The sequence below is a fragment of the Lepisma saccharinum genome, chromosome 13, assembly GCF_977018435.1.
Source record: "Lepisma saccharinum chromosome 13, izLepSacc3.1, whole genome shotgun sequence".
Lineage (NCBI taxonomy): Eukaryota > Metazoa > Arthropoda > Insecta > Zygentoma > Lepismatidae > Lepisma > Lepisma saccharinum.
Genome location: NC_139241.1, coordinates 59,832,475 through 59,860,404, shown reverse-complemented (window position 1 = coordinate 59,860,404; position 27,930 = coordinate 59,832,475). Strand labels below are relative to the sequence as shown.

The 27,930-nt window shown below is 37.5% G+C and overlaps 1 protein-coding gene across 1 annotated transcript in view; it reads left to right on the top strand.

Annotated features, from left to right (window-relative positions):
• Positions 1 to 26,378, top strand: part of Oseg6 (intraflagellar transport protein Oseg6) — a 125,616-nt gene extending 99,238 nt beyond the window's left edge. Inside the window, exons 16-26 of the mRNA XM_083134247.1 lie at positions 2,259 to 2,469; positions 6,535 to 6,681; positions 7,545 to 7,711; positions 8,468 to 8,702; positions 10,656 to 10,808; positions 11,486 to 11,582; positions 13,991 to 14,197; positions 16,643 to 16,917; positions 18,104 to 18,180; positions 18,965 to 19,087; positions 24,584 to 26,378. Of these exons, the coding sequence (XP_082990373.1) occupies positions 2,259 to 2,469; positions 6,535 to 6,681; positions 7,545 to 7,711; positions 8,468 to 8,702; positions 10,656 to 10,808; positions 11,486 to 11,582; positions 13,991 to 14,197; positions 16,643 to 16,917; positions 18,104 to 18,180; positions 18,965 to 19,076 (1,681 nt within the window). The 3' untranslated portion in view covers positions 19,077 to 19,087; positions 24,584 to 26,378. The remainder of the gene's footprint in view (positions 1 to 2,258; positions 2,470 to 6,534; positions 6,682 to 7,544; positions 7,712 to 8,467; positions 8,703 to 10,655; positions 10,809 to 11,485; positions 11,583 to 13,990; positions 14,198 to 16,642; positions 16,918 to 18,103; positions 18,181 to 18,964; positions 19,088 to 24,583) is intronic.
• The last annotated feature ends 1,552 nt before the right edge of the window (positions 26,379 to 27,930 follow it).

The window sequence follows — 27,930 nt, the reverse complement described above, 5'->3', positions numbered from 1 at the left end:
ACTTGGAAACTGAAGCAGTGTAAAGTAGTTCATTATTTTTAAATAATTAAATCTAGTTTGTAAGTGAAGCTATACCACAAAAATCAATGGCAGTTTTGATTTAAAATATTGACAATGTTACATAATTCACAATATCCTTTTCTCTCTGCAGTGCTGTTCTCAAATAAATGAAAATTAAGCATTTCCCAAAATTTCAAGAATAATTAGACTAAAAGTTTAGCATGGCATTTTTGCGGACCCCACGAGATGTCCAAACTTGGGAAAAAGTGTGGCGTAGCATGAGCATTTTGGGTGGGAATGCCAAGTCCAAAGGAAGGCTATGCCCTTTTTCGCCTAATAGTTTACTTATGGGATTATTCGATATGAGTATTGTCTATTTGAAAGTACAATTTCATTGTGTTTTGTTGCCTGAAGTCGGCCGGCTTCTGATAAAACATGATCCATGCATATTTAAAAGCTAGCAAATGAGATGCCTCACTATGCAAGAAAGATTTTGAAGACTTGTCTATTATAGCTTTTTGTAATTAGGTTGTTCAACTAAGAACACCTTACGCCATTTGGAGTCTTTTGCCCAAAAGATAGTGCATGTGTAGCAGAACTATGTTTTGTTTCTCTCAGCACACCCAGCTAACCAAGGAAACCTTTCAGCATGACTCAAGTAAAGAAAAAACCTACCAGAATCATAAGCGCTTCTAGAACAATAGTAGATGCATTATTATTGTGGATGATGTAACTATTGATTGATTTGGATTATTTTACTTTGTTTTTCTGCCACTTTTGGCTAATCGCTAAGATGAATATTATAAGTAATAATATTGATGAAGTTGATGGGACTCTCACAAACAATACCCATGCTAATCACTCCACCACGGAGGTTGGCGGAAGATCCACCTACTGTACACTTTCCTGACGTAACAGTGTCGATTAGTAATTCAGACTTCTATCTGATACATCACGTTGCGTCATAAAAAACCTGTTAACATTTGAAAATTATTTCATCCAGAGATTATTCGATGTTAAGAGTTTTCAAACGAATGTCAAAACATTTCCATTGACAAAATGATTTAGATATTAACAGACAAATAAACTTTCTTAATGATATATTTGTTTTCCAGGTTAAGTGGTAGAGCAACCATAGACTGATCTTCGCCCATGAATAATTAATCTCTGTTTCTAAGGGTTCATCCAGCGAGGACTGAAAACACTGACAAAAACTTTTTTTTTTTTTTAAATGCACATCGCTGTTCGTGCAATAAATTATGCAAAGAAGTTATATATTGGAGTTTTATAAAGTTACATGAGTCATGTTGCATATTGTAGCATCACACATCATGAGCACAAAGAACCAGGTAGGTTTGTTTTCTGCATCGGAAGCAGGAAGGGACACATGAGCCCTAGAACCAATCAGGTGCTCCGTACACTGGCATTTGAGAGAGCATGTTGCTCGTGCTGTAGAGATCCAAGTTTTCCCTTGAGCCAGGCAGAGTCCTGTATGCTAAACCTACCCGGCATCTGGCCATCAAAGGCATTAGAAAAATGATAGAATGAGAACTGTTTAGTGGAGCGTTGTAGGCGTACCACGATAAGTAGCTATTATAATGTGTATATATAATCAAACATATATAATTAGTAATGTTTTACTTTTTATTTACAGCATTCACGCAATTTAACCCATATTAAATCAGGGAATGCCGGGTGTGTTGGCATTCAATAATGCTACACCACTGTTGAACAGTAACAGTCATTAAATTTGAATCGATATTATCAGATATCGATACCACTGGTATTGGCAGATACATCAGTGCCAACTTCTGTGGCAGAGTGGTTAGCACAGTTAGATGCCAGGGTTCCCAGGTTCGAATCCCATCCTGGACAAGGAGTGTTCCTTCATCATATCATCACTCGTCTTCATTTTCACAATCAGCCAAAGTGGTAGAAAAGTGATATAAAATAAACCACCAAATCATTTAATCAAGATACATCAGCATCGGTATCAGCTGTCTTACCCAATACTAATACTTGAAAATTGTAACAGTTTAAATCGCCAGTGACATGGTAGGAAGAATTTTCAGCAAAGATCATCCACTGTGCAAATTGAACCTGAGTCTCCCACATTACAATCTGTACATTATATCAGCACATACTGATTAATCTGTGTATTCACTAATTTTAATTGTAAATGTTACTTAATTTCTGGAAATTTTTCCTTGAAAACCTGGAATAGTACTTACTCTGATAACTTCTTTTGTCCTCCATAGTGGCAGTTACCAAGAGGCACTGAGCCACTACGAAAGTGGAATTATAACTCCGACAACAGCTTCAAGTGAAGACCATAACGCATCCTGCAAGGCAGGCATCGCACGCACTGCATTGAGGTGTGGGGATGTTCGCAGGGGTGTTTCACTTGCCTCGGAGAGCAACAGCCGCATCTTGAAGAAGGAGTGTGCTGAGATACTAGAAGGAATGAAGGTAAGTTTTATTGCTATTATTCGTTCAATTTCTTTTACACTCAATTGTCAACCTCACTTCCACGTAGTACACACTGGACTGCATTTTGCAGACTATGAGGCTCTGGCATCTGGCCTTATGGCCAGTATAATTCTGTGTGTTGTCCTTATGTGTAATGATTCCCCCTTTACAGCCTCAGTTTTTAACGAAAGTCAGAAAATTTTAATATTTTAGTAACACGACATTGCAATTATGCTATTTTAGATAAGGGGCTGGACCCCGTATAATGGGAAGGGTGCAAAATAGCCCCAATATTTTAAATTCAAATTCGTTCAATTTCTTAATTTAGCAAAAAAATGTTTCGTTTAGGTTGATAGTGAACACGCACACAATCACTTTGCTTAGTATTGGACAAGGTCCATCGAATCAGTCTTTCTCCCTGCCTGAGAAGGTCCCAACATAACTGAGCTTCCTAACAACCCACTTGGTCGAGAATTCTGTGACGTCATCGCGGAAGCACTTGCCTTCCTTCGCCAGTCTAATTACCTGGAAGCGCATTAGAGGCACGGATGTTCTCAATTAGTATAGAGACCTATATGTATGCAATTCTTGTTGTAGTTTTTGTATGTAACATCGTATTTATAGGGATGGTCCTGCAGGTGAAGGTCCCCTGGAAAAGTTGCTAAAGTGAGCCGAAACTTTGTTTGTTGTCGGAACTCAGTTTCTGCTGCAACATAATGCACGAAAGTCCATTCTTCGTTACACCTTGTAAACAATAGGTAAAGAGGAAAGAGAAAGTTCTTGAACTAAATTTGTCTCTTGTCGGGGGTGGTCCCAAAATTTAGAAAAGAAATATGTTTCGGTCAGTGCTATTTGTTTAAGTTGTAATTGAGAACCTAATTTCCTGAAGTGACAAACATGATAGATCTTGTGTTTATATATATTTACTGTGGATGCATTAATAATAATATAATCACTCCATTTTTCTCTTGCACGATCAATTATGAATTGTTTTATTTTACTTTGCGCTTTTTGCCACTTTTGGCTAATTGCGAAGACGAGGAAAAATGGTGCTACCAATATATATAGACAAGGTCAATCAGAAATATATATTGACAGCACACAACACAAGCCCCAAAGAGGATATACTGGCCATGGAGTCAGATGCCAGAATTTTGTTAGTCTGCATAATTCAGTCTGGTGAGGTTGACATTTGGGTGTATTGTGAAAGGGTCACTCCTTACACCCCGCACAATCATTTATGAACATACCATAATATTGAGAGTAGTAGTAGGGACCTGAAGAGTACCGAAAAGTTTCTTCCCAAAAAAAAAATCACAAATGATGATAATATTGATAATAATATAATAAATAAAATGACTTTGTTTTAATATGCTTTTAATATTACTATTGGTGGTGGTGGTGGCGGTGGCGGCGGCGGTGGCAATAGTAGTAGTAGTAATTCCCTTGAAGTGGCCCCCGTGGCAGAGTGGTTAGCACATTGCGCTACAATGCCAGGGGTCCCGGGCTCGAATCCCGGCATGGGTGTTTGTGAGAGTCCATTCATCAATTTCATCATATCATCACTCATCCCCATCTTCACAATTAGCCAAGGTGGCAGAAAAGCAAAGTAAAATAAACCAAACCAAACCAAATCAAATCAAAGTAGTTCCCATGTCTTCAGCATTCTCCTGAAAGTTGTCTTAGCATTATAAAGTTGTTTATAAAACTGATTTTGACTTACGTTTCCATGGTTGGGCAAACGTTGGCAACCACCGTCGGCCCAACGTAAGACCAACGTCAATTTGCCAACCAAATCTGACGTTGGCCCAATGCTGGTGGTTACTTGGGGTGTTCAAGAACCCTTCCCGAAATATATTTCCAGATAAGTGTCATAACTATTGGAAAATATTGACACCTCGTCGTTGCCAATCAACTAGGCTCACAAATTCTAAAATGTAGTATTTCGCACTGGTTGGATCACAGGTGGTTGAACACATATTTTGTACTAACATGTAATTGAGTTTTGTATTACATAGAAACTCACAAATGTACGTACAATTGACTAGGAAATAATAATTTTAATTTTGCGATTATTATTATTATTATTACTTTGAAATAAAGAAAGTTAGAGTAATTCTTTTCTTGCACTACCAGAATCAGCTGACGATGCCATATTGTAGGTAAATCTCAACTCTCCATAAGGAGAATGGATTGCAAGTACTCGTATATGACGCCAAGTCATACATCCAGGGACTCTAGTGGTTGTGAACAATACCTGGATGCAAAATGTAAACAAGGGTAGTTTTTCACTTTTTCTGGTCTATTTATGCCAGATAGTAAAAAATGAGTTAACTTTTCATGATTTATGCATTATTTTACCTATGCACAAATGTTATCTTTTATATTTAATAAAAAATAAGGGATTTAGCAAATATCTAGTTTGGACCACATGGTTTCTTGTATTCAAGATGGCTAATGTTTGCCTGAAAATTGTTACTTTTTAACAAATAAAGCATTTCTATCAATCCTGTGGGTGTAGCAAATGGTTTTTAAGCATTACTCATGATGCTATTTATGGGAAAGTATAAGACATTGAGAAATAGCTCTCACCAGCCCTTTCTATTATGAACCTAATGGCCCTTGCATTTAGGTTGGGTCTGTGGGTGTTTGTGTCGGGGCATGTATGCCCAATCCTTGATTGGTCATATCATCCTCATCCTCGCAATTAGTCAAAACTGGCAGAAAAGGGAAGTAAATCAACCAAATCAATCAATCCCCGTTTCTGCAATTCTTTTTCTTCTTTATTTTCTTCTAATTAATGCCAATGCTGTAACAAACAAGTCCGTCATTGAAAATCTCTTAAATATTGTACTTAGCACAATCGGCAGGCTTTTTATACAGAAAAATTGGTGTACTCTGTGAAGAAACCAACACCAGACTCACATTGATCGTAGCTTGACTGGAGTGAAGATTGACCGCTAGTGTGGATACCCCCTGACCGTGTGCGGATCATCAGGGGACAGTGACCTGAGTGTTGCTTGAGTGTAGATGTGAATCAAGCCTTACCTACTTACCCACTAATAGTAATCCGTATCTTGAACCACTCATCATTTGTATGGGTATTGCTTCAAAATTGTCTCATCTCAGCCATAATTTAATCTAATCTAATCATTAGGGACATTGAATTTTCGCGATGCGCAAAATCACGAAATGTGAAAAAAAGATACAATTTGGAACATTCTGCACGTAACTACACCCCCAATGATGAAATATGCACGAGTTTTATTCACGAAGTAATGCGAAATGTGTGCTTTTCCACGAAATGAACACTTTTTCGCGAAATATCACGAATATTTCCGTGAAATATCATGAAATTAAGTAGAAAACATGCAAAAACCGGCAATCGAGGTTGTGCGCGCAAACAGTCGATTTGTAACGAAACGTTTGCCTAAAGTTTCCTACCACTTGCAGCTGAAGAACGTTTTATTTTCGATCACATCAGGAAGACGCTGCAAATTGGGATTTCCCATGCACATAATCTCAGTTCGAAAACTTTGCTCGCTGTCAAGCTGCATTCGTTTCTCCCCCCGAATGTCTACTCAACTTCCAGTTTCATTGAACTTGCTGGCTTTCTTTGCCCCTGCTCTATGGTCTCTAAATACTAAGCCTTGTCTAGCAAGAAAAGTAAACTATCCTTGCCACACCCAATCGCCGCTACTGGCAATTACAGTTGAAATCTAAGTACTTGTGTATGTGTACAGTATATAAAAATGAAGTAGTTTATCAATTTATAGCTCTTTTGTGTGTTGTTTCCTCTCATGATGAAAACGTGTGTGCCAATTTAATTTTTTTCCACCGCTGGTATATACCACTGATCTAACATTTTATTTACCGCTCTCCTCAGTTTTTATTTACCATAAATTTGTCTCCCTACTAATCATCATTCATTTTCATAGTTTCACCAAACCTAAAAATGCAGGAAAGCAATATTAAATAGCAAATGTACAGTAGGTAAGATGCATATGAGTTGTTCAAGGTGTTTTCAGATGTTTAATAAGTGGCCATTCTTTTCATTCTCTGTAGCAATATTCAGACGCAGCAATGTTGTATGAGAAAGGCAGTTATTATGACAAATCGGCATCTCTCTACATCAGACTGAAGAACTGGCAGAAGGTTGGAGACTTACTGCCGAACATAACATCTCCAAAAATTCATATTCAATATGCAAAGGTAACAGTTTTTTTCATCTTTTTTTGTGTTAGGTTGAAGCTTACTTGAGAATTTGGAGAACAAAAAAAGGAGGGGTGATACATAGAAGCATTTCAATTAAGATGCGACTGTGCTTAGTTATTCAATTTACCTGAAAGAACCTAATTCAATTAATCAAAGTGTTGGCAGGTGTTCTCGATGTTAAATACAATTAAAATGAGACAAGGATAAGTTTTTAAGTACTATTTAATTTCTTTTTAACATGGAGTACAGTCGTGAAAAGAAATACTTCCCCCATAAGAATACTGGGTCAAGTCTCTGTGGGGAAGTATTTTTTTTCATGACTGTAGCTATGCAAAATGTACTTGAGTAACACATAATGGATCTACTAGGGAAGATGCGAGATCTTCAAAACTATGGCAATTGTTAGAGGAGCTCGTAAGAGTAAGTACTTTTGACCATTTTAAGTATAGTTCTATTATTTATATCTTCAAAAGCTATGAATAGTTCGTAATTGAAAAGAGAATTGTTACCACTATGCCGTTGGTCAGGCCCTTGAAGAATAATGATCAACATTGGCAGGAATTGGTGTCATATTGGTATTGCTATTCAATTTGGTTCAGAGTGTTATCGACAAAACACTAACTTAATGGAAGAAAAGTTGCAGCTAAGAAGCATTTACAGTGGAAATCCAATATCATTCTCTCAGATTTTACATTTTCCCACATTATACATTTAGTCTTCATGGTTCCAATAGAGCAAAATATGATAAAACTAAGTTTTTAAAATTTTGTTCCTCACAAAAGACTTAAAATAAAGGTCCCTTTGTATCGTTAATACTACGCAGGTGATAGATTAATGAGTGTTACCATGTTGCATTTCAGGCAAAGGAAGCAGACGGTAAATACAAAGAAGCTGTGAAAGCATACGAGACCGCAAGAGATTATGACAATGTAATCAGGATTAATCTGGACCATCTGAACAACCCTGAAGATGCTGTGCAAGTCGTTAAGGAGACCCGAAGCATTGAGGGGGCAAAGATGGTAGCCAAGTAAGTGGTGGTTACATTCATTTTTTATTCGGGCTGAGCCGATACCAATATATCAGTATTGTGTGATGTTAGTGGTATTTGTATCAGTTGCAATTCATTCACCAATAGTGGCCATGCTTTTTCAGAGTTTGGGTATTACGCAGCAACCTTTGAAGTTTTCAATTATTATGCACCAGTAGTACATGAGAAAATGGATTTTGTGGTTATATTACAGCCACTTTTATATCCCAGTTTAATTCTTGACTTGGACTTAAAACGGCAATTCAGTTCAACTCAAAGTGGTGTTGCCTCAGCCCTAGTTTGTTATGTACACATTTCACACAGGATGACCCCAAAGATTTCTCTGATGTTCCATTAAAACCTAACTTCACTCTTGTCAGTGTACTTTGAATTGGGAAGCAGGCCAGAAATTTGTTTCTGATATTTGTGACAGTTTCAGGAACACAGGGCTGAAAAATTGTAAGTAATGTCAGTAAAAGTCAGTATACATTTGTGTTCATGACTGCAATTTGTGATGTTTGATTTTCTTTTGAGGGGAATACTTGATAACTTCCCAGTGCGAGGCAGATTTTTTCTCAATTCAATTAAGATAAGACATACCTCATCTTATAATAACTACATATTATTATTCTGATGGAGTTTGAGGATCATGTTCTCTTCTCTACCCTATTCACCACATTACCTGTGTTTGCAGTGCATTAATCTTAATTTTTAAAATACTTTGTCCTCAGACATGGATCTCCTTTATCGTTTTAGGTTTTTCCAAAAACTGAGTGATTACACCTCTGCTATACAGTTTTTGGTTTTATCGCATTGCATCGATGAGGCTTTTCAGTTGGCAAGACAGCATGGGAAGATGGAACTGTACGGAGATATTCTCGGCCGAGATGCTGATCCGGAAGACTACAGAAGTGTTGCAGTCCACTTTGAAGGGGAGAAGAACAGTCACTTGGCAGGAAAGTACTACTACTACGCTGGAGACCATTTCAAGGTATGTGCCTGCAAGAACTAGACTAAACTGCACGATGCAACAGCCTTGTGAGGGCTTGGCTCTGACAAGTGGGTTTTCATTGTTCAGTGCATTGAGTCCAATCGTTGTTGTGTTCCGGCTTTTGAGTCCAGAGTCTGCTACCGTATTTCTCGACATAATCATCTCAGATTTTTTGTTTTCAAGAGTGGGGTGCAAACTTTGTTTTTTTTTTTTTTTATTAAAAAAATGTTCCACTGTCTTTGGTGCAAGATTAAGATAACACCATTAAGCCTTGTTTCCATGATTATGAAAAACTAAATATGCTGACCAAGGCAGTAATTTATTTTATTAAAAACATAAACTAAACGTAACGTTTTTTGTACGTGATACAGAGTCTGAAGAAGACCATGCTAGAAGGTTGAAATGTTACATTTAGTTTATGTTTTTAATAAAATAAATTACTGCCTTGGTCAGCATATTTAGTTTTTCAAGATTAAGATGTGTGGAATACTCATGAATATTCGTTAAAATTGAATAGTCCAAATCGACATGCATCATTTCTTATTTAGCAAACATTTTTCCAGTCTGAAAATAAAACTTAACACATTAGTCAGTGGTTATTGATTTGAGCATTACAGTCGAAAAGTTACTACAGTGCTGCGAAGTACGGACATACAAAATTTAATCTTCTGTGTCCGAAGATTCTGCTTCGCTATCATTTGTTTTGTTATCTGACATGCAGATAAACCAATTTTTGAACTGAAGAAAAGGGTGCAACTATTATATAGTGGCGATGGTTATGTGGTGAAATACAGTGCTGCTAGTAGCTTCAAGTAGCTTCCCAGTTGTCATCATAATGCTGTGTCAACACCAAAAGACTAGATGTACTTGGCTAATACTTTCACAACAGGATCAGAATGCTACAGCCCAAAAGTAGCTCTACAGCAATGCTAGTTTGAAAAATTTCCACTGCATGAAACAGAATTATCACATACTATTTATCTTTGAATGGTAACAGTTTAGTTTATCATGGATTGGTGATTGAGCACATTGAATGGACAACTCACCACTGAAGTTCTGGGCCTGAGTTATGGTTTGAGAATTGGTGTTTGTTTGTGAGCATCCCTTCATCCACTTCTATCTTATAATTTATTGTTATTGTCATCAATAGCTGAAAATTGTAGAAATGTGATTCTTGATAACTACAAAATGCAGTAAGTTCTAAATAACTTCACCAAGCAGTAACACATCATATTTCCAAGTGGATGGTGGCAGTGGCCTTCAAAATTGATCGAACTTTGAGAAAACAGTTTTGCAGACTCATTATGAATGTGCGAATTACTCACAATAGCAATATAACACGTATTTTAAAAATATTCAAAAAACACAAGAAATGGTACTTGTGTTTTATGAGTATGTTAATTGCAAAACGATGTTTCGATAATCTACTGTTCTCTTCTTCAGGTCCAAAACTTCGACTTCGAAAAACTTTCCATAGCCACGTCAAGATATTTTAAAAACCAGGAATAAGGGTGTGGATTTGATATGGGTTAGACAGGAATTCAAAAACTATGTCTAAAATTGTTGTAGCCTCCATATTCCGTTACAAATTAACAGTCCCTGAAGTTAAAAGATCCTTTCCATCTAAAACACGTATTTCAACATTTGGACCTGAAGGAGAGAACAGTAGATTCTCGAAACGTCGTTTTGCAAATAACATACTCATAAAACATAACTACCATTTTTTGTGTTTTTTGAATTTTTTAAAATAATTTTAAAAATATTTTTTAAAAAATTCATGTTATACATACATGTTATAGTTTGTTTTGCAGATGAATAAGTACCTGATTCTAGTGTATTCATTTTCTGCAACCTCTTTCACTCCTTCAATTATCGATAGAGTTAGTATATATTTCCTTATGTGATGTGAAAGAATGCATCAGAGACCAACTGACATTTCTTCCAATCCCGTAGGCTTTGAAGCACCTCTTGAGAGCTGCAAAGTCTAATACGGAGGACACAGAATCCTTGCAGCTTGCTATCGATGTCGTGGGAGCCAGCAATGATGATCAGCTGGCCAATCAGGTCATTGAGTATCTCATGGGGGAAACAGATGGTGTCCCAAAGGTGAGTGATCTTCAGTTAATGCAGTTTATTTAAATGCTGAGCACAATAATATATGAAGAAATATTAACATTTTGACTGAGAGTAAAATTAAGGATGGGACTAGGACTGACCTAAGAACCGATGCCAATACTGCTGTTGATACCCTTACTGATTTCTACCGATAGTGATATTTGATATTTGTAACAATTCAAGATAGTTCAGAATATTTGTAAATGTTAATATATTAATTTTCCTTTGAAATTATACCATAGCAATGTACCAAAACTTTGCTTTCAAATATTCATAATTTTACATGAAGTAATTATGTAATCAAGAATCCATTTCCCCCCACAACGTTTTGCAAAAATAATAAGAAATATGCATTTTGGATAATTTCCAGAATATTGAAACTCCACAAAAATGTCACTCGTCATTTTAGCAGTCACTTGGACTCCAGACTGTTACCGTTGGTTTCTGTATTGTCTCAGCCCTTGGTGGAACGTATTTTGTTAGTGCAACAAGCAGTGCACATAATAAGAAAAATATGACTAGATATTAGTTTGGAAATACAGAGCACAATATGTTTGTCTTAACTGTATCAAACGTGGAATGTAAAATTACGGTAGTATTGGTACCAGTTTAAAGTGTTATTAGCTCTTGTAACACTGCAAATATTTTATGTGAATTTCTGTTTACAGGATCCAAAGTATCTGTTCAGATTATACATGGCCAGAAGACAATACAGGGAGGCTGCGAAGACTGCAATTATAATTGCCAATGAGGAACAAAATGCTGGTAAGTGCATTCAAGGTTCCGATCTGTACATTTTATAAATAATGCTAAGATCTTCATCACTTTATATGTAAAGGGTTACACAAAAAGATCTCGACAGAAAAGTAATTATTTACTTTTGAACTTTTATCTTTGGAGTTGGATGGTAAACTAAATGTTTGTCCCACAACTCCATTCTACATTTGAATACTTACAAGGATGTATAACTGGAATTGCTGGAGAAATGATGGGCCAATTTGACTGCAGCCTTGACATGTGTAGGGTAACCCCTGGAGCACACATTGAGAACTTGTAATTGTCACTGTAAATTTTTAATTTAAATACTTACTAACTTTTAAAGGGTGCCGCAAAGTCATCATCCTATTTGAACTGACCTTTATTTTGACATCTTGTTGTTTATATCAGTAGTGTTTTGTCAGTTAAATAGAAGATACTCACAAAATTTATTGTGTGCGAAAATGAATAAGTATGCCCCACAAGAACATGGAAAAATTTTGACAATATTTTAAAGGAATAATCTATCTATAATCATGACACATCGAGAATTTAGACGACATTTTCCATGGTCCCCCGATTTGACCGCTCCAGATTTTTTCTTTTTGGGGATATTTGAAGTCATTGGTTTATGTGAATAAGCCAGAGAGGTTACAGCAACTAAAGGACAATATTAAGTATGAAATTGAAAAATTTCCCCGCAGATTCTTTCCAACACCATGGAAAACGCAATAAAAAGAGCCCAGATTTGCATCAATTCGAATGATGGTCATTTATTGGATGTTATCTTTAAAAATTGAGGACATAAAACTTACAAGTATCAATAAAAGTTTAACACAAAAAAACCTACTTTGTTTAATTTAAAACCCAAGCTATAGGCTAAGAAAATCAGGTGATGTTTTTTGCGCACCTTGTACTACAATGAACATTTAACTGACCTTCATGGCAGAGTGGTTAGCACTGCACTCTACAATGCCAGGGGTCTCAGGTTTGAATCCTGTCCTGGGCATGGGTGTTCTCTGTGAGTGTCTCTTCATCATGCACTTATTCTTAACTTCATGATTAGCCAAAAGGGACAGAAAAGCAAAGTCTGATACCGTATCTCATCGCATAATCTTTGCACCAGTTTTTTTTTTTTTTTTTTTCAGTCCAAATATTGGTTTAAAATTTTCATTGCTTATTCATCACATTTGTGCTTGTGCATTAGATAACGAAACCAGTCATACAGAGGCCGATCCGTCTCCATCCGAACAACATGCAGACAGTGCCACCTGGCAAATCGGTTTGCACAGAGCACCCAAACTTCACGCACACAATGAGCAGTGTGTAAGCTGTTGTCTTGCAGAGTGAAGGTGTTGTAGTGGGCAGAATGTTGCCGAAAATCGCTATTGGGAAGGGTACATTATGGCACTTTTCCATGCCAAATTCAACATTTCCCACTTAGTAGAACAGTGTCGGAACAGTGGATTGGTGTTAGGACGGGCCACTGTTAGTGATATAATTAAACGAAATCACTGCAGCCCACATCACCAACGAAATTGCATCCAAAGTTCAAGCCATAACCTACAGCGGTGTTGATGCAAAAGACCGGTGTCACTTTGTGCATCAAGGCAAAGAAAGTTTCTCCAAAGGTTTCATGATTGTGACTGGGAGGGAAGCTGATGATTCGTCGGGTCAAAAAAAAAAAAAAAAAAAAAGTCAAAATCAATGCTGCTTATTACCAAGAACATGTCCTACCACCAATGTACACGAAAGAAATACCGGTCTTGTATGGAGCAGACACCAATTGTGTGGAAGTGCACCAGGATAAAGCTTCAAGTCATCGCTGGCCTTCTACCAACACATGGCAGCTGAAACTGGTATCCATGCTGTTCCGTTCAAGGACATTCCAGTGAAGAGTCCAGATGCTAGTTCAATGGATTTTTGTGCTTTTGGACTTCTCAAACGGTGCCTTTCAACACGTTGGTGTTGCACCTTGCATGGCCTATGGATAGCCTGCAAGCAGGAGTGGAACCAAATTTACCTCTGGTACAGCTGGGACGAAGTCTGCTGCAATGGAAACTGTGATGTTGTGCAATAGTACACACAGGTGGCCATTACATCGAGCATGATCGATGGTGGCAGGCTGGAATCTCTTAGGTAAGCACCACTTTTATTTTGTTCGGATGGAGACTGAACAGCCTCTGTAGTGGAGCAGAATCATCGGTAACTCCATCTGAAGTAAATTTTCTCATATGTAATATTTCGACTATAATGCACAAATCATTGGAGTTCGAATGAAGAGAGTCCACTGCACTGCATCAAAATATTGGTATGTAGTATAAGCTTTTCTTTAAAAAAAAAAAAAAAAAATAGCTTAATGGTTTTGTTTACTGTTCATCCATTAATTTTTCCTTTGTCTCCCTCTCTGTTAACAGGTAATTACAGGAATGCCCATGATGTCCTTTTCGGCATGTACCAAGAGTTGAAGAAGCAGCACATTAAGATCCCGAAGGAAATGGAGGAGAATCTGACTCTCCTTCACTCATATATCTTGGTGCGGCTGCATGTTCGTCGGCAGGACCATATGAAGGGAGCCAGGATGCTTATCCGTGTTGCGAACAACATATCCAAGTTTCCGTCCCGTAAGTACAAACGGTTATCTTGTGAACTCCTGACTAAAGATGAGCTTTGGCATCTGTGGTATTAATAGTATCTGCTCAGCTTAGAAGTATGAGCTGCGGCGATCTTGTCGGTATGGTGTCTGAGTTCGGGTTGAGTTGACGTTTTAAGTCCACTTTGTGCACAGTAAGGCTAATAGGGACTGGACCTACAGTTTAAAGTGGAATCCGAACCATATGTGCCTCCACTGGGTATCGAACCAGAGACCCCTTGATTACAAGGCAACGACACTACCACTGTGTCATCCGGGAGGCCCAGGTATTGTGTCTGATTGCCACGCTGGATACCCAGGTTCGATTCCTGGGCTGGGTGATCTAAGGTTGGAATTTTTCTGGACCAGAGCATGGTGCTGATCACATCACCTCCAAAATGGCCGAGATTGAGAATGTATGGGACCCTACCCTCACATTCCCTAAAATGTACCTTCATGGCACGGTGCTATATGCATACCTTTACCAGTTTAGAAGCAATAACAATAAGCTAGGATTGATTTAGATTTGATTTGTGTTATTTAGCGTTGCTTTTCTGCCACTTTTGGCTATTTGTGAAGATGATAAAGATTGCTAAGATATGATGAAATTGATGAAGGGACACTCCCAAAGAACATCCATGCCCAGGCTTGGATTTGAACATGAGGATCCCTGGCACTGTAGTATTCTGTACTAACCACTCCACCACAGAGGTTGACTAGCTAGGGTCTAGCCGATACCAATCTGCAGCTGTGGTAACAGTATTTGAAAAATGTGTTGGAATTTTTTCACCAATACCAATCTATACTTCTCTGGAGTTTGGATACTTCATGCGGTACACAAAAATGCCATGTGACATGTTTGTAGAGTCTAATTATCATAAAAATTATGCAAAATGTAAAGTATTCATTTGTTTTGCACCAATATTGTATGAAAGGATGAATTTTTGTGAAAAAAATAGATTTGGGTGTAATTCTTGAACATTTTTAAGCAAAACTGTGGTAACTCAATGCACATATTTGCAGTGGAACATTACATACTTTTGCAGTATTTGGTCAACTTCCGTGGCAGAGTGGTTAGCACAATTTGCTGCAATGCAGGGTCCTGGGTTTGAATCCCGATCTGAACATGAGTGTTCTTTGTGAGTGCCCGTTCATGAATTTCATCATATCACCCATCTTCATCTTCACGATTTACCAAAAGTGGCAGAAAAGCAATGCAAAATACACCAAATCAAGCAATTAAATTTAACATTCTGTTGTTCGCTACTCAATATTTGCTACCTCCATTTGGTGCAAAGTACAAATTTTAAACCTCAGCTAGAATATCTATAGGGTAGGGTTCTTTGTAGACAATGAAACCAGACAGGATGCTTTCCAATTGAGATGTTTAAACGTATATATTATTCGATCACAGGATACATGGAATCGGAATATTTACATGATAAGTTACATTCTTCTGTAATTTTCATTCACAGTCAATTTTCATCTCAATATGCTTATTATTATTTATTTTCTTGATTTGAATATTATTCTGTATGGACTTCCTTCTTAATGAAACAGTCACACTGCACCTGCATGTGATAGGGAAGTCATACAAGTTAAGCAAGTGGGTACCCACACACATTGTCGGCAGCCAACAAGGAACAACGAGTGACAGCCTGTTTGTCCTTGCTCACTCGGCACCTGAACACCCCTATTTGATCGCTTGCTCACTGGTGACGAACAGTGGGTTCTCTATGACACTCCCAAACATACCAGACATTGGTTGTTGCCACGTGACCCTGTTCCTCGCACCTCAAGACCACCTCTGCACCCACGAAAGGTTATGCTCTCTGTATGGTTGAATTGTTGGCAAGTGGTGCATTACGAGCTCCTTCCACCTGGTCAAATCATCACTGCTGACCTCTACTCTCAGCAGTTGCAAAGGGTGCACCGTGCATTGCAGCAGAAGGATCCGGCATTGGTGAATCGCAAGGGTGTGCTGTTCCTGCACGACAATGCCAAGCCACATGTGTCAAAGAGGACCTGGGAGACCCTTCAGCAACTTGGCTGGGAGACACTGTGCCATCCACCATATTCACCGGACCTTGTACCAACAGATTACCATCTGTTTCATTCCCTTGACAACCACCTCCGTGGGAGATCCTTCGCGAATGAGGGAGACCTGCGGAACGCACTCACGGACTTCTTTGCATCCAAGCTCGCCGAGTTTTATCACCAGGGTATTGTGCAGCTGCAGGAACGTTGGCAAAAGGTGTTGGATGCTGATGGAGATTACTTCGAAACCTAAAGGTACGTACCATCCACTGTATTGCTCTTTGTTTATCACTGCTGTAGAACAGCAAGAACTTTTTGGTTACCTTGTATTTACATTACTTGGTCCTATAGGGTACGTAACATATTGCTCCTATTTTATTTGTGTAATTTTCTTTTCAAGATATTGTACCCATCCTTACATCTACTGTTATCGAATGTCATCGTGCTGGTCTGAAGAGTTCGTCGTTTAGTTACGCCGCAATGCTGATGCGTCCTGAGTACCGGACCAAAGTGGACCCAAAGTATAAGAAGAAGATCGAAGCTGTTGTGAGGAAACCGTCCAGGGTGGAGGAGGAGGAGCCGAACACCCCTTGCCCCTACTGCAACTTCGAGCTGGCTGAGACTGAGCTCAACTGTTCTCAGTGCAAGAACTTCATACCATTTTGCATTGCAACGGTAGGATATAATGACTGTACTAACTACTGTATTTCACCATATAATCATTGCAGATTTTATTCCAAATTTTTGCAAAAAAAAGTGTGTGTGACCATTATCTGAAGCTTTTTCTAAAAAAAAAAAAAAAGATGTGCTGGCATTTCCATTACTTTATTTATTACTAGATAAACTGTTTTTGGTGTAAGATTAGGATGCATGGAATACTCGTTAAAACTGAATAGTCCAAATCAATGCACATCATTTTTTCATCATTTTTTGTGACAGTTTAGTGAACACTTTTCCAGTATGAAGAGAAACGTTTACACATTAGTTGTTATTAATATTACACTTGAGCAATTTACTACAATGTTGTGAAGTAAGGACTTACAGAATTTAATATTTTATGTCCGATAATTCTGCACCTAACACTGATCACACCAATGGGTCGATTATGTGATGAAAAGTTATAAACCAATTTTTGGATTAAGAAAACAGGATGCATGCAGTGAAATAAAGTATTGTTTATTTATTTATTTATTTATTTATTTAATCCTCATATAGAAATTGAGATCATAGTAGTATCTGCCCAGCGTGGAGCAGTTTGAAATCATAGGTTTAATATCTATTGCTCACATTTCAATAGTGGAAAATAAAAAGATTAACTTATGATATGTTTGGTCGTTTAATTACCATTATTACGAAATTCAAAAGATGGTGTGCTTTCTGTGATTGTACACCTTCACTTTAAGCATTTTGACACTATCCAGAAACATCTTTGAACTCGGAAAAGGTTCCATATATTTCCACTGCAAAATTTAAACTCAAGTGTTCCTGTATACATCCTAGAAATATCAGTGAAAAATGCAGGCTCGACCAGATTTCTTATCCGGGTCTGTGACATACCATGCCATTGCTCCACCAACAAGTGAAACCGGAGGGCTAGCTCAAGAGACAGATTAGAGTCCTGGTCGAGCAGACATTTTTCTCTGAAATTTATATGTAGTACATTTACTGTGTTTCCAAGAGTAAGGTAACTGAAATTACATGCTCTCATTTCCTGCCTCAGTCAGTGAGAAAAAAATAATATTTCAGAAAGATATTAATTGTTTACAGGATTCTATAGAGTATTTGGAGGAGGAAATCAACTGTTATAGCCACTAAGATTATATGTGGATGATTTTATTGTCGGCTCGATCTTGTCTTGCAGGGTCGCCATATTGTGAAGGAAGATCTAACAGCATGCCCTTCTTGTGACTTCCCAGCTATAGCTTCTGAATTTAGGCTGTAAGTTCAGTTAGTACTGTTCTCTCTCTGTCTATCTCTCTCTAAGTTTTTTATACATAATATAATAGGGATGTGATAAATTCACAGTGTAATGACATCTCCAGTGACTTAATAAATGTGTGCTACCAGACGACCGCAATGCAAAAGAAGTTGCATATTGAGACAGTTACTTTTATAAAAAGTAGGGAATAGAGATTACATATTTATATCCATAAAGAAATGTAGCAAAGTGGCAGAATATTGCACTAAATTATAAGATATATTGGATTGCTAAAATTATCGGATAATATTACTGATAAACTGATGCACCAAAATACCTATTGGCTGATACCAATAGAGTACTGATTAATCTGCCCATCCCTACTATACCTGAATTATAAGTCAGGTCTCTAGCATAGTACTTCTCAGTTGTTATTTTTTGCAGATTTGCATTGTAATTTGAACACCTATTAAAATTTATGTTTTTATTTGTTATCTACTATTGATTCTTAACTTCTTTTCGAATCAATATTTCAAAAACCATGACTAGCTGAGTTACTTCTTGTATTTGCATTTTTGTCATTTTTGCATTGCTTTTCTGCCACTTTTGGCTAATTGTGGTGAGGATGAGTGATGATGGAATGAAATTGATGAATGGATGCTAACAAAGAACACTCCTCCCCAGGTATGAATTCAAACCTGGAAACTTCAGTTATGAGTTACCTCTATAACTCAGTTATTTTTAGAAAGTAACTTTCCAAGACTTAGTTTCTTTATTTTTAACAAGGGCTTTCTGTTATTTCAGAATCATTGAAGTTGGAGAACCTTGTCCGATGTGTGGTGAGAAAGTACAGTCGGAGAATGTGCGACAGATTCAGAATGCGAAGCCGTACCTGTTTCCAGAGGGAGAGGAGTAATCTGTTCGAATGTAAGTACTGCATTTTGAGCTAAATGAAACTGGGATTGTTCATATTTTACTGCTACAAAGTGTATGGTTCACTTTGTACACGGTGTTCAGAAATTATTGGTCAATTTTGTAAGGCCATATTTTCACCAATAGTGAACAGAAATACATGATACTACAACCATTTGAAAGAGGAATATTTGCCATTTCTCACAGACCTTAAATGCATTCGTTGTGAACCTCATGTGCGGCAGGACAGGTCTCCAAGCGGTACTTTTACTCACCTCACACGCCAGATCTTCACAAGTATGTCTTGTGTGACATTTGCGATGGGACTCTTGTGTGCGATTTCTGCCTGTGGGGTTTCATCAAAGAAAATGATTATGTTCCGTCACTTCCAAGTGTGATGATGCGATTTTATAATATAAAATCCCGCAGCGTCACAGTCCACAAAAGGAACTTTCATTTAAAAAATGAATTTCTCATGTCCGCCGCCAGAGGGTAGCTCCGTCTGTCAGCTGCATATAGACGTGCTGCCTCCTGGTGACGCTATGTGGTACTCCTCCAAATACCCTGAAATTGCTGGTCTTTCAGCAATTTTAGTTCGTGCTTCGATGGGACCGTGAAACGATGTTCAACAACTAGGCAGCTGCAGTCGATTTATCAGGCCAAGCTTTTCGTACCTTCGAGATAGAACTGGAAGTTGCATGACGGGTACCAAAAGCATGCATTGAAACACCTAAGGTTCCGGACAGCGGATTTAACTTGCCATGTTACATTGAAGGCTGTTTATGTAAAACATGCCTATGTTTTAAGGTACGTAGAATTGGAAGATCTGGTAATAGCGACGCAAAAGACACTGCCAGAATTACAAAGGTGAATCAACATCGCCATCAGAAACATCACATAGGACATGCTTGAGAAGAATGGCGGGAATGAAAGTACCACTTGGACACCTTTCACAATGAATACATTTAAGGTCTGTGTAAAACTGCAAATAGTCCTCTTTCAAATGGTTGTAGTAACGTGTATTCCTGTTCACTATTGGTGAAAATATGGCCTTACAAAATTGACCAATAATTTCTGGACACCCTCTGTTATGAATATGTGCAAAGCATCATTCTGCATGAGGAAAACTAGAAGGTGGCAGTTTCACCTAAGTGTGGGCTTTTTTGTATGGATGTTTTTTATCACTTCTCTATCACTTATGACTCATAGCAACAACACAAATGAATGAACGATGATTCGATGAAATTGAAGGGACAGTCATGCTCAGACCAGGACTTGATCTCTTATCTTTCGATGGCAAGTTCATTAGTTATCAACCTGCTTAGCCATTGACCTGACAGTAGGACTGAGCTGATAGCGATGTTGATGTAGTAGTACTGGTCGATACCAGAGGTATCGGTATCGGAAAATATTGGTTAGATCTTATTTATCGATGCTGGCCAATACTTTTCTGGCATATTGGTCTTTTATGGGGCTCGTAGCAATGCCACATAACACTTTTGCAAGAGTCTAATTGTGCAAAATTTGAAGTTTCCATTGATTTTGCACCAATAGTTTGTGTATTTTGTGATTGCATATGCAGTATTTAGAATTCTATATACTCTGTTTTTACCTGTTATTCCAGCATGTATTTTAATATTCTGATGAAATTTTTCAATATTTTAAAGCAAAACTCTTGAAGAATAGATGCATATAATTGGAGTGCAATACTTATTTACTTGAAAAAAATGTGTGTTTTTTTAAAAGAAACAAATATAACAGTTTTTTTTTTGTTTTAAACATGTTTTAAATAGTAATTAACTATGATAAGCTTACTTTTCATTTTTCCATGTAAATTTTTCTCGCAAACGATTTCACCACTCGTATGGTGGCTTCGTCAGGCATGTACTGTCTTGCTGCGGACGGCATGTTTCCTTCTTTTTCCACTTCTGTTCATGGCAGCGCTAGTTGATGCAGTCATTTCACTTTCTGCCGTTCTCGTGTGGTTGTAAGCATCCTTCTTTTACTGTGCATCGGGGTTTGGGTGCTGTACGTGGCAGTTCCCACTCTCATCGTCTGCTTTCGCGAAAGATTTCGCCACTATCCTGGTGACTTCGTCAGGTGTGTACTGTCTTGCTGCGGGTGGGGTGGTTCCTTCTTCTTCCGCTTGTGTTCGTGGCGGTGCTAGTTGACACAGTTCTTTCACTTTCTTCTGTTCTCGTGTGGGTGTAGTGCTTTCTTCTTTTACCGCACAACGGGGTTTTGGCACGGTACGCGAGAGAAATTTACCCGGAAAAATGAAAGGTAAGCTTATCAGAGTTAATTACCTATCTCCGCGTAACCGTCAAACAGATGTGTTTAGATACAATGTTTTAAACAGTGTTTTAATCAAGAACAAAAATATGTTTTAAACAAATTAAATGTTTAAAACATAATAAGACTTATTTTCGAAGAATAATGATTAATAAGGAATCTCTTAATCATTCATTAATCATTTCTAGTTATAAAGTAAACACTTGACTGACTTGTTAAAATACCTATTTACTTTACTTGTCTTAAATCTCGCATGTAAGATGTTTGAGAAGTTTCAGCTAATCCACAGTTGCCAGGCCCCGATCCACGTGATAGGTACTGTACTCTATTTTCTAAAATATGACATTTATTTATTTTACCTAAAGTTTCAGATACAGTACTAAATGGCCTTTTTACACTGAAACAGTAACAGCAGGAAAATAATAATAATAATGACAACAAAATAGAGTACAAGATTGCACAAGAAGAAATGAAAATTATACATGCATCGTTAACAATTTTCTAAAACTTTGTTCTGGCAAGAATATGTCCACATTTTAAGGCAGGTTAGTTATTATATGAGCAAGGAAGCCTGTAGAAAAGAGACTGCTGTAGAAGAGAGAGCCTTGCAGTGGGATTGTGAAAGAGCTTTACGTTGCGGGTTGGCCGTGTGGGAACTCGTAGATGAAATTTGTTGAGCAGAAATTCTGATTTAATTTTACCATTCATGATTTTGTGCAAAAATTTCATGTCTGCTTATTCGCGACGAGTGTGTGGTGGTTGGATATTAAGACAGACATAATATCTGTTTTGTGAAGGTGCCTCACGAGAAGGTATTCTGTGGTGAGCAGTGGCAAAAAGTTGAGGACAGAATCAATCCGGGAGAGATTAGTTTTGGAAGCCATGGTTCAGTTAGGGGAACAGTATTCAAGAATAGGGGAGATAAGGGATTTGTAAGATATGCTGATGGATGATTGGTGTTGGATTTCAGCAAATCTGTACAGAAGACTGAGACGACGCATTGCTCTTTTAGTAATGTTGGTATTGTGCTCATTAAAGTTTAGTTTTTCATCGACGGTAACTCCGAGATCTTTTTGAGTGGAAACTTTTTGATGAGGTTGTTTTCAAGATAATAAGCAGAATCGAGTTTGTTCCTTTTTAGGGGAATGGTGAGTAAAAGTAAAGTAAAGTAAAGTGTTCCCCTGTGCTTAGCACCACGCCATGAAGGCGTATAGGGGGTGCGGAGGTAACGCCCCACACTTTCTTGATCCGGTTGTGAGTGGGGGTGATGTGATCAGCACCATGCCCCTGACTGCCTTTACCCCCCCAGGGTTTCCCCCAGGTACCCATGTTATTCGACGCTGGGTGGGCACCGGGGCCGCTTCCAACATTAGAAAAGTTCCCGGATTTGAACCGGCCGGGGATCGAACCCGGGACCTTTAGCATGGTAGTCAGATGCGTTACCGACTGAGCCACCGTGGCCACGTTGTGAGGGGAATGGTGAGGCGGGAGCTTTTCTGAGGATTCAATTCAAGTTTCCACTGACGACACCGCACAAGCAGTTCTGTAAGAGCATGCTGCAAGATTAAAGCATCGTGTTCTGATGAGATTTCTGTGAAGAGTTTACAGTCATCGGCAAACAGAAGTATATTTATAGGGAGAGAGGACAATCTGTCGGGGAGATCATCCATGTAAAGAAGAAGCAAAAATGAGCCTAAGATGCTCCCTTGGGGGACTCTGGACAAAACAGGAAGAAAGCTGGAACAGGTGCCAGGAAGGATAACACGTTGCTCACGTGCACTCAGATAGTCTTGTAGTAAGGATAGAAATTTCCCATGGATGTTAAATCTGGATTGTAATTTATGAAGAAGGAGATTATGATTTATTTTATCGAAGGCTTTTGAAATGTCCAAATATATAACGTCAAGCTGGGAATTATTGGAAATTGATTGAGTAGCATGAGAAAGTAACACTGAAAGATTGGTCAGGCAAAAGCTGCCTAAAAGGAAACCATGCTGAGCAGTATTTATAAGGACCGAAGTGAACTTTAGCAACCTGTCTTTGTCACAGACAATAGAGAGAGATCACAAAAGAGAGATTGGTCTATATGAATTTGTGGAATTTGTCTCCACATTTGTAGATATGTACAATATTGGCACTTTTGAACAAGTCGGGAAACACACCTGTAGAAATACACTTATTAAGTAAGAGGCACAGAGGGTGAGCCAAGGAGTCAGCAGTGTTACGAAGAAAAATTGTTGGAATTCCATCTGTGGCTAAGGACCGGCGCAACAGCAAAGAGGAGTGGAGAGATTTTTACTTCTTCAGGGGAGGTTTTAATCGAATAGTGTGTGTTTGAACTGATAGACTTGACTAGAGGAAACGGTTCAGAAACTGTTTCTGAGGAGAAATTTTCATGAAAAAGCACATTAGAGAGTTGCGCTCTCTCATCTTCTACAGCAGTGGTAGAATTATGCACAATTTCCATCGGTTCTGCTTTCTTGAATTTACTAACGAAAATAACTTCTTTGGATCAGTTGTGCACTCTGATGTTAAGTTATTTACGTAATGAATATACTTATTTTTGAATAGGTGTTTTGAGTGCCTCCGAATATCACAGAAGTGTTTTCATTAAGGTACTGAACATGGGGAACAAAAATGTTACATCCATATACTATACAATTTTATAAATGTTTTATACACCTGTAAAAAAAAAGGAAACATAGCCATCACACTATGTTCCTTTATTAACTGGATATAGATTTTCAGCCGCTGAACAGATTTCTGTGCACATTAAACAAAATGACGGATTGAATGAAAAGACAAGAGTCACAAAACATGCAAATAACGACACACATCAAATATCAAGTATCACAATGTGTTTTAAACAAGCCTAATAAAAAAAGTGTTTAAAATACTTGTGTTTTAAATGTTTTAAACATTTGTAAAAATCAAAGTCCTATGTTTTAAACATTTTTAAAATGTTATTTTAAACATACCAAACATATTTCAAACAACTTCTAATTGTTACAATTTTCAAGCATCTGTGTCGGTATCGGCAGAAATTAATAAGAGTATAGACATTGTTGTGGGTATTGGTTCAAAGTAGTATCTACTCAGGCCTAAATAGAGTGATTATGTAGCGTAACTACATGAATTAGCATTATTTAGTGTACCAGGTACATGTAGCACCTATGTACTGTATGCACATCACAACTAGAATCACTTTTTTTTTTCCAGATCAGGATACACAACAGTAATTACAGGAAAAACATTCATCTGAACTTTGTGATAAATATTCCGTCCATTTCAGTGATGCTGACAGAGTAACAAAAGAGTGTGTATTTTTCTATACAGCAACTGTCAGTTTTTCAGTATCTGGTTAAACAGGTAGTTGAAGAAGAGTTAACTTATCACTGGATTTTTCACAGTGTTTGGAAAGTTATTTTTTACAAATAACTGAGTTGTAATTACTTTGCCCAAAAAGTAACTGTTATAGTTATTTAATTATTTGATCAGTTCTAGTACTGTCACATTTAGAGTTACTTTATTCACCAGAAAAAAATGAAAGGTAATTTCATTAAATTATAATTGAATGAAAGAATGTATGTTCTTTCACCGTAAGCTTTTTAACTGTGTATTTTTTTGTATTTTTCTTATTTTACATTACTTTTCTGCCTCTTTAGGCTAATCACAACAATGAGGATGAATGACGATTAGATGAAATTTGGAAGGACACTCGCAAGGAATACCCATAGCGTTTCAACCCCAGAACTATCAACAGTGAGATAATGACAAAGCAATCACGAAGCAACAAGTTTTATACTATCATGCGTACTTCTCAATAGAGTATATCTTATCATTGAGCCTACTTTGTAGGTAAACTTCTACGTAATGTATCCACATGACAAGATCATGCAAGAAATAAATAAAGAAAAAAGACAGTTGCCAGAGTGTGAACTTCTACTACTTAGGGGTTGCCTTTATAATAGGCCAGATTTTTTATATATGTAATGGAGGCATGGGTCTAACAACATTGTGCCCCCCTCCCCCTTTACGGACAACTGATATATAATATTAGATATAACTGCTAGGCTAGATAATTCTGTAAGTGAACTCTGTTATACACACTTAAAGAACTAAAAATTGTTTTCATAAGCCGTACAGAACACTTCACCAAAATCTTAATTTTTTATGGGGTGATGTATGGGATACATCAAAGTCTTTCCATAAATGGAAAACACTTCACCCTGCTTTAGTTTTTTTCTCTGATATGTCTTAAAATTTTGCCATATTATTCACTAAATGCATGACAAAAGTTCAACCAACAGCAGATGAAATCCGTTGTCCAACACTTTACGTTGAATGTCAAAATCACGTCAGTGCTGCCTATGAAGTCTCAGCTATCACTGATTGGTTAGACGTGCATCATCAGCATGAACCAATTCTAATTAGATAGTGACATGCATAAAAACTTGGGAGAATTCATATTAAAGCAACGCGTGTCATGTATCACTTCACGATTTCACCAATCAAATGCAGGCTTGTGCAGCATGACATTTGACTACAGTGTGAAACAGTGCTGTTGATTGGTTTGTTCAGAAGGAATAATGTTGTGTGTTGATTCAGTGTGAAATATTGCCAAAAACTTGAATTAACTTTTGTTCTGCCACTGATATTCAATATATGTCTCAGAATCAACTTGGTCCTAACAAACATACACACTCTCTCTGGCTTACTACACTAGTGTCCAAAATTAAAGCAACAAACCGAAATCCTTTCCTCGTGGTTTTTTTTTTGTGATAAATTTGCCAGTTTAACCTGTTGCTATCGTGATTTTTTTGTTGATAAATCCTGGCAGGGGTGCCCACAGGGAGGTTTTATAGTGCAGGTTGCGCCATCGAGATTTTTTGGGGGGGATTTTTTCCCTTCAAATAATATAAAATTCAACATTTATATCTTTTCCAAAATATATGTAAAAATTCTACACCTTAAATGCACCATATTGAATCCATTAGATGAAGAAATGAAAGTGTTTAGGGCATTATCGAAAAGGGGGGGGGGGGGATTAATTTGCTCGCAATGATTTGTTGCTACGATATGAGTTTGGCACTTTAATGTGATGAATATGAAATTTCCATACTGAAGCTGCATTACAAGAGAAGCAATATTCTCGATTGATTGATTTGGTTTTTTAAGTCCACTTTATGCACTCTAAGGCTAATCGGGACTGAACCTACAGTTTAAAGTGGGATCCATGTGATATTCTCGATTATGATGTACGAATTTAGGGATAGTCTTGAGTGATGGCACCCCTGTTTAGGGAGGAGGGGCAGATCAATTATAATGTTCAGTAAAGCTAAGAAAAAAGTTGCTTTCGGTAGACACGCTGTCGTAATTAAATATTTTGTGGGGATTACGATATGGTTTAAGGGCGCAAATGATATGATTTGGGGGAAACGCATGACATGATTTTGGGAGGGATACGCCATTACCCTTGGGGAGGATGGGCACACCTGGATCCTGGCACATTAAGGTTAGTTTATTTTCTATCTTAAACCAGTTGTCTATGACATCATAAATATTACTATCACCTCATCGTATTATGTGGTCAAATGGACACACGGGAAAGAATTTCTGTTTGTTGCTTTAATTTTGGACATTCCCCCCATTTTTATATCTGCAATATGTCATTTTAAATTCCATATTTGTTTAACAAAAGGAACTTTTATACAATTATATGGAAGAGAAGACTTACTCTTGTAAGTAGTTGTTGTGGGTAATTGTCAATTGGAACAAATCATAATGTGCTTTTATTGTTTCATGAATATTAGTGAAGAATATAGTGTATAATAGTAGAAATTGATAACTATTAGAATTGGCGATGGCAGAGGTTCTGATTAGCAAAACATATAGGCGAGTGTGGGACAGTAAATCCATGTATTTTCAGTTTGCTATTTCACTGTTTGTTACTACACATTATTTGTTCATTTGTAATGAAAGTATTAAAAGAAACGTGTTAGTGAGATTGGAACGTAGCGTGTAGCAATTTCACTTATGGCATACTCTCTGCATTTTCATACTATCAGAATTGCTTTCGATTAGAAAAGGCCAAATTGAGATATCAGGATTTTTATTCTAGAATTTTGGCACAAGTTCTAGATCCTACCTTAAAGTTGCACATTACAGTTAGTTCTAAATGGAATTTGATATTTGAGTACTAATTGTTCTAACTTATGCCTTACTTCAAAATTTGAAATTGTAGTGTATGTTATTGAATGTTGCTGTAAAGGAAAAACTGCAAAGGCCAAAAATGTGAGCAAAGGTATAACTGGCTGTGTAGCATGGCCAGTCCTAGACCCATATTCAGGTAAGACTATGCAATATCGAGTTAATGCAGCAAGTATCAAAATGCCAACATCGATACCTATAATATTGATATCGAGCTGATATATTGAATATTGTACATTTGGTATTGTCTATATTGATAAGATCGAAAGCCCTGTCCATATTGAGCCTGAATTGTTTGCTATATTTCAACAATGTATCTGTTTGGTATTCTAATTCTGTGATAATTTTTGATATAA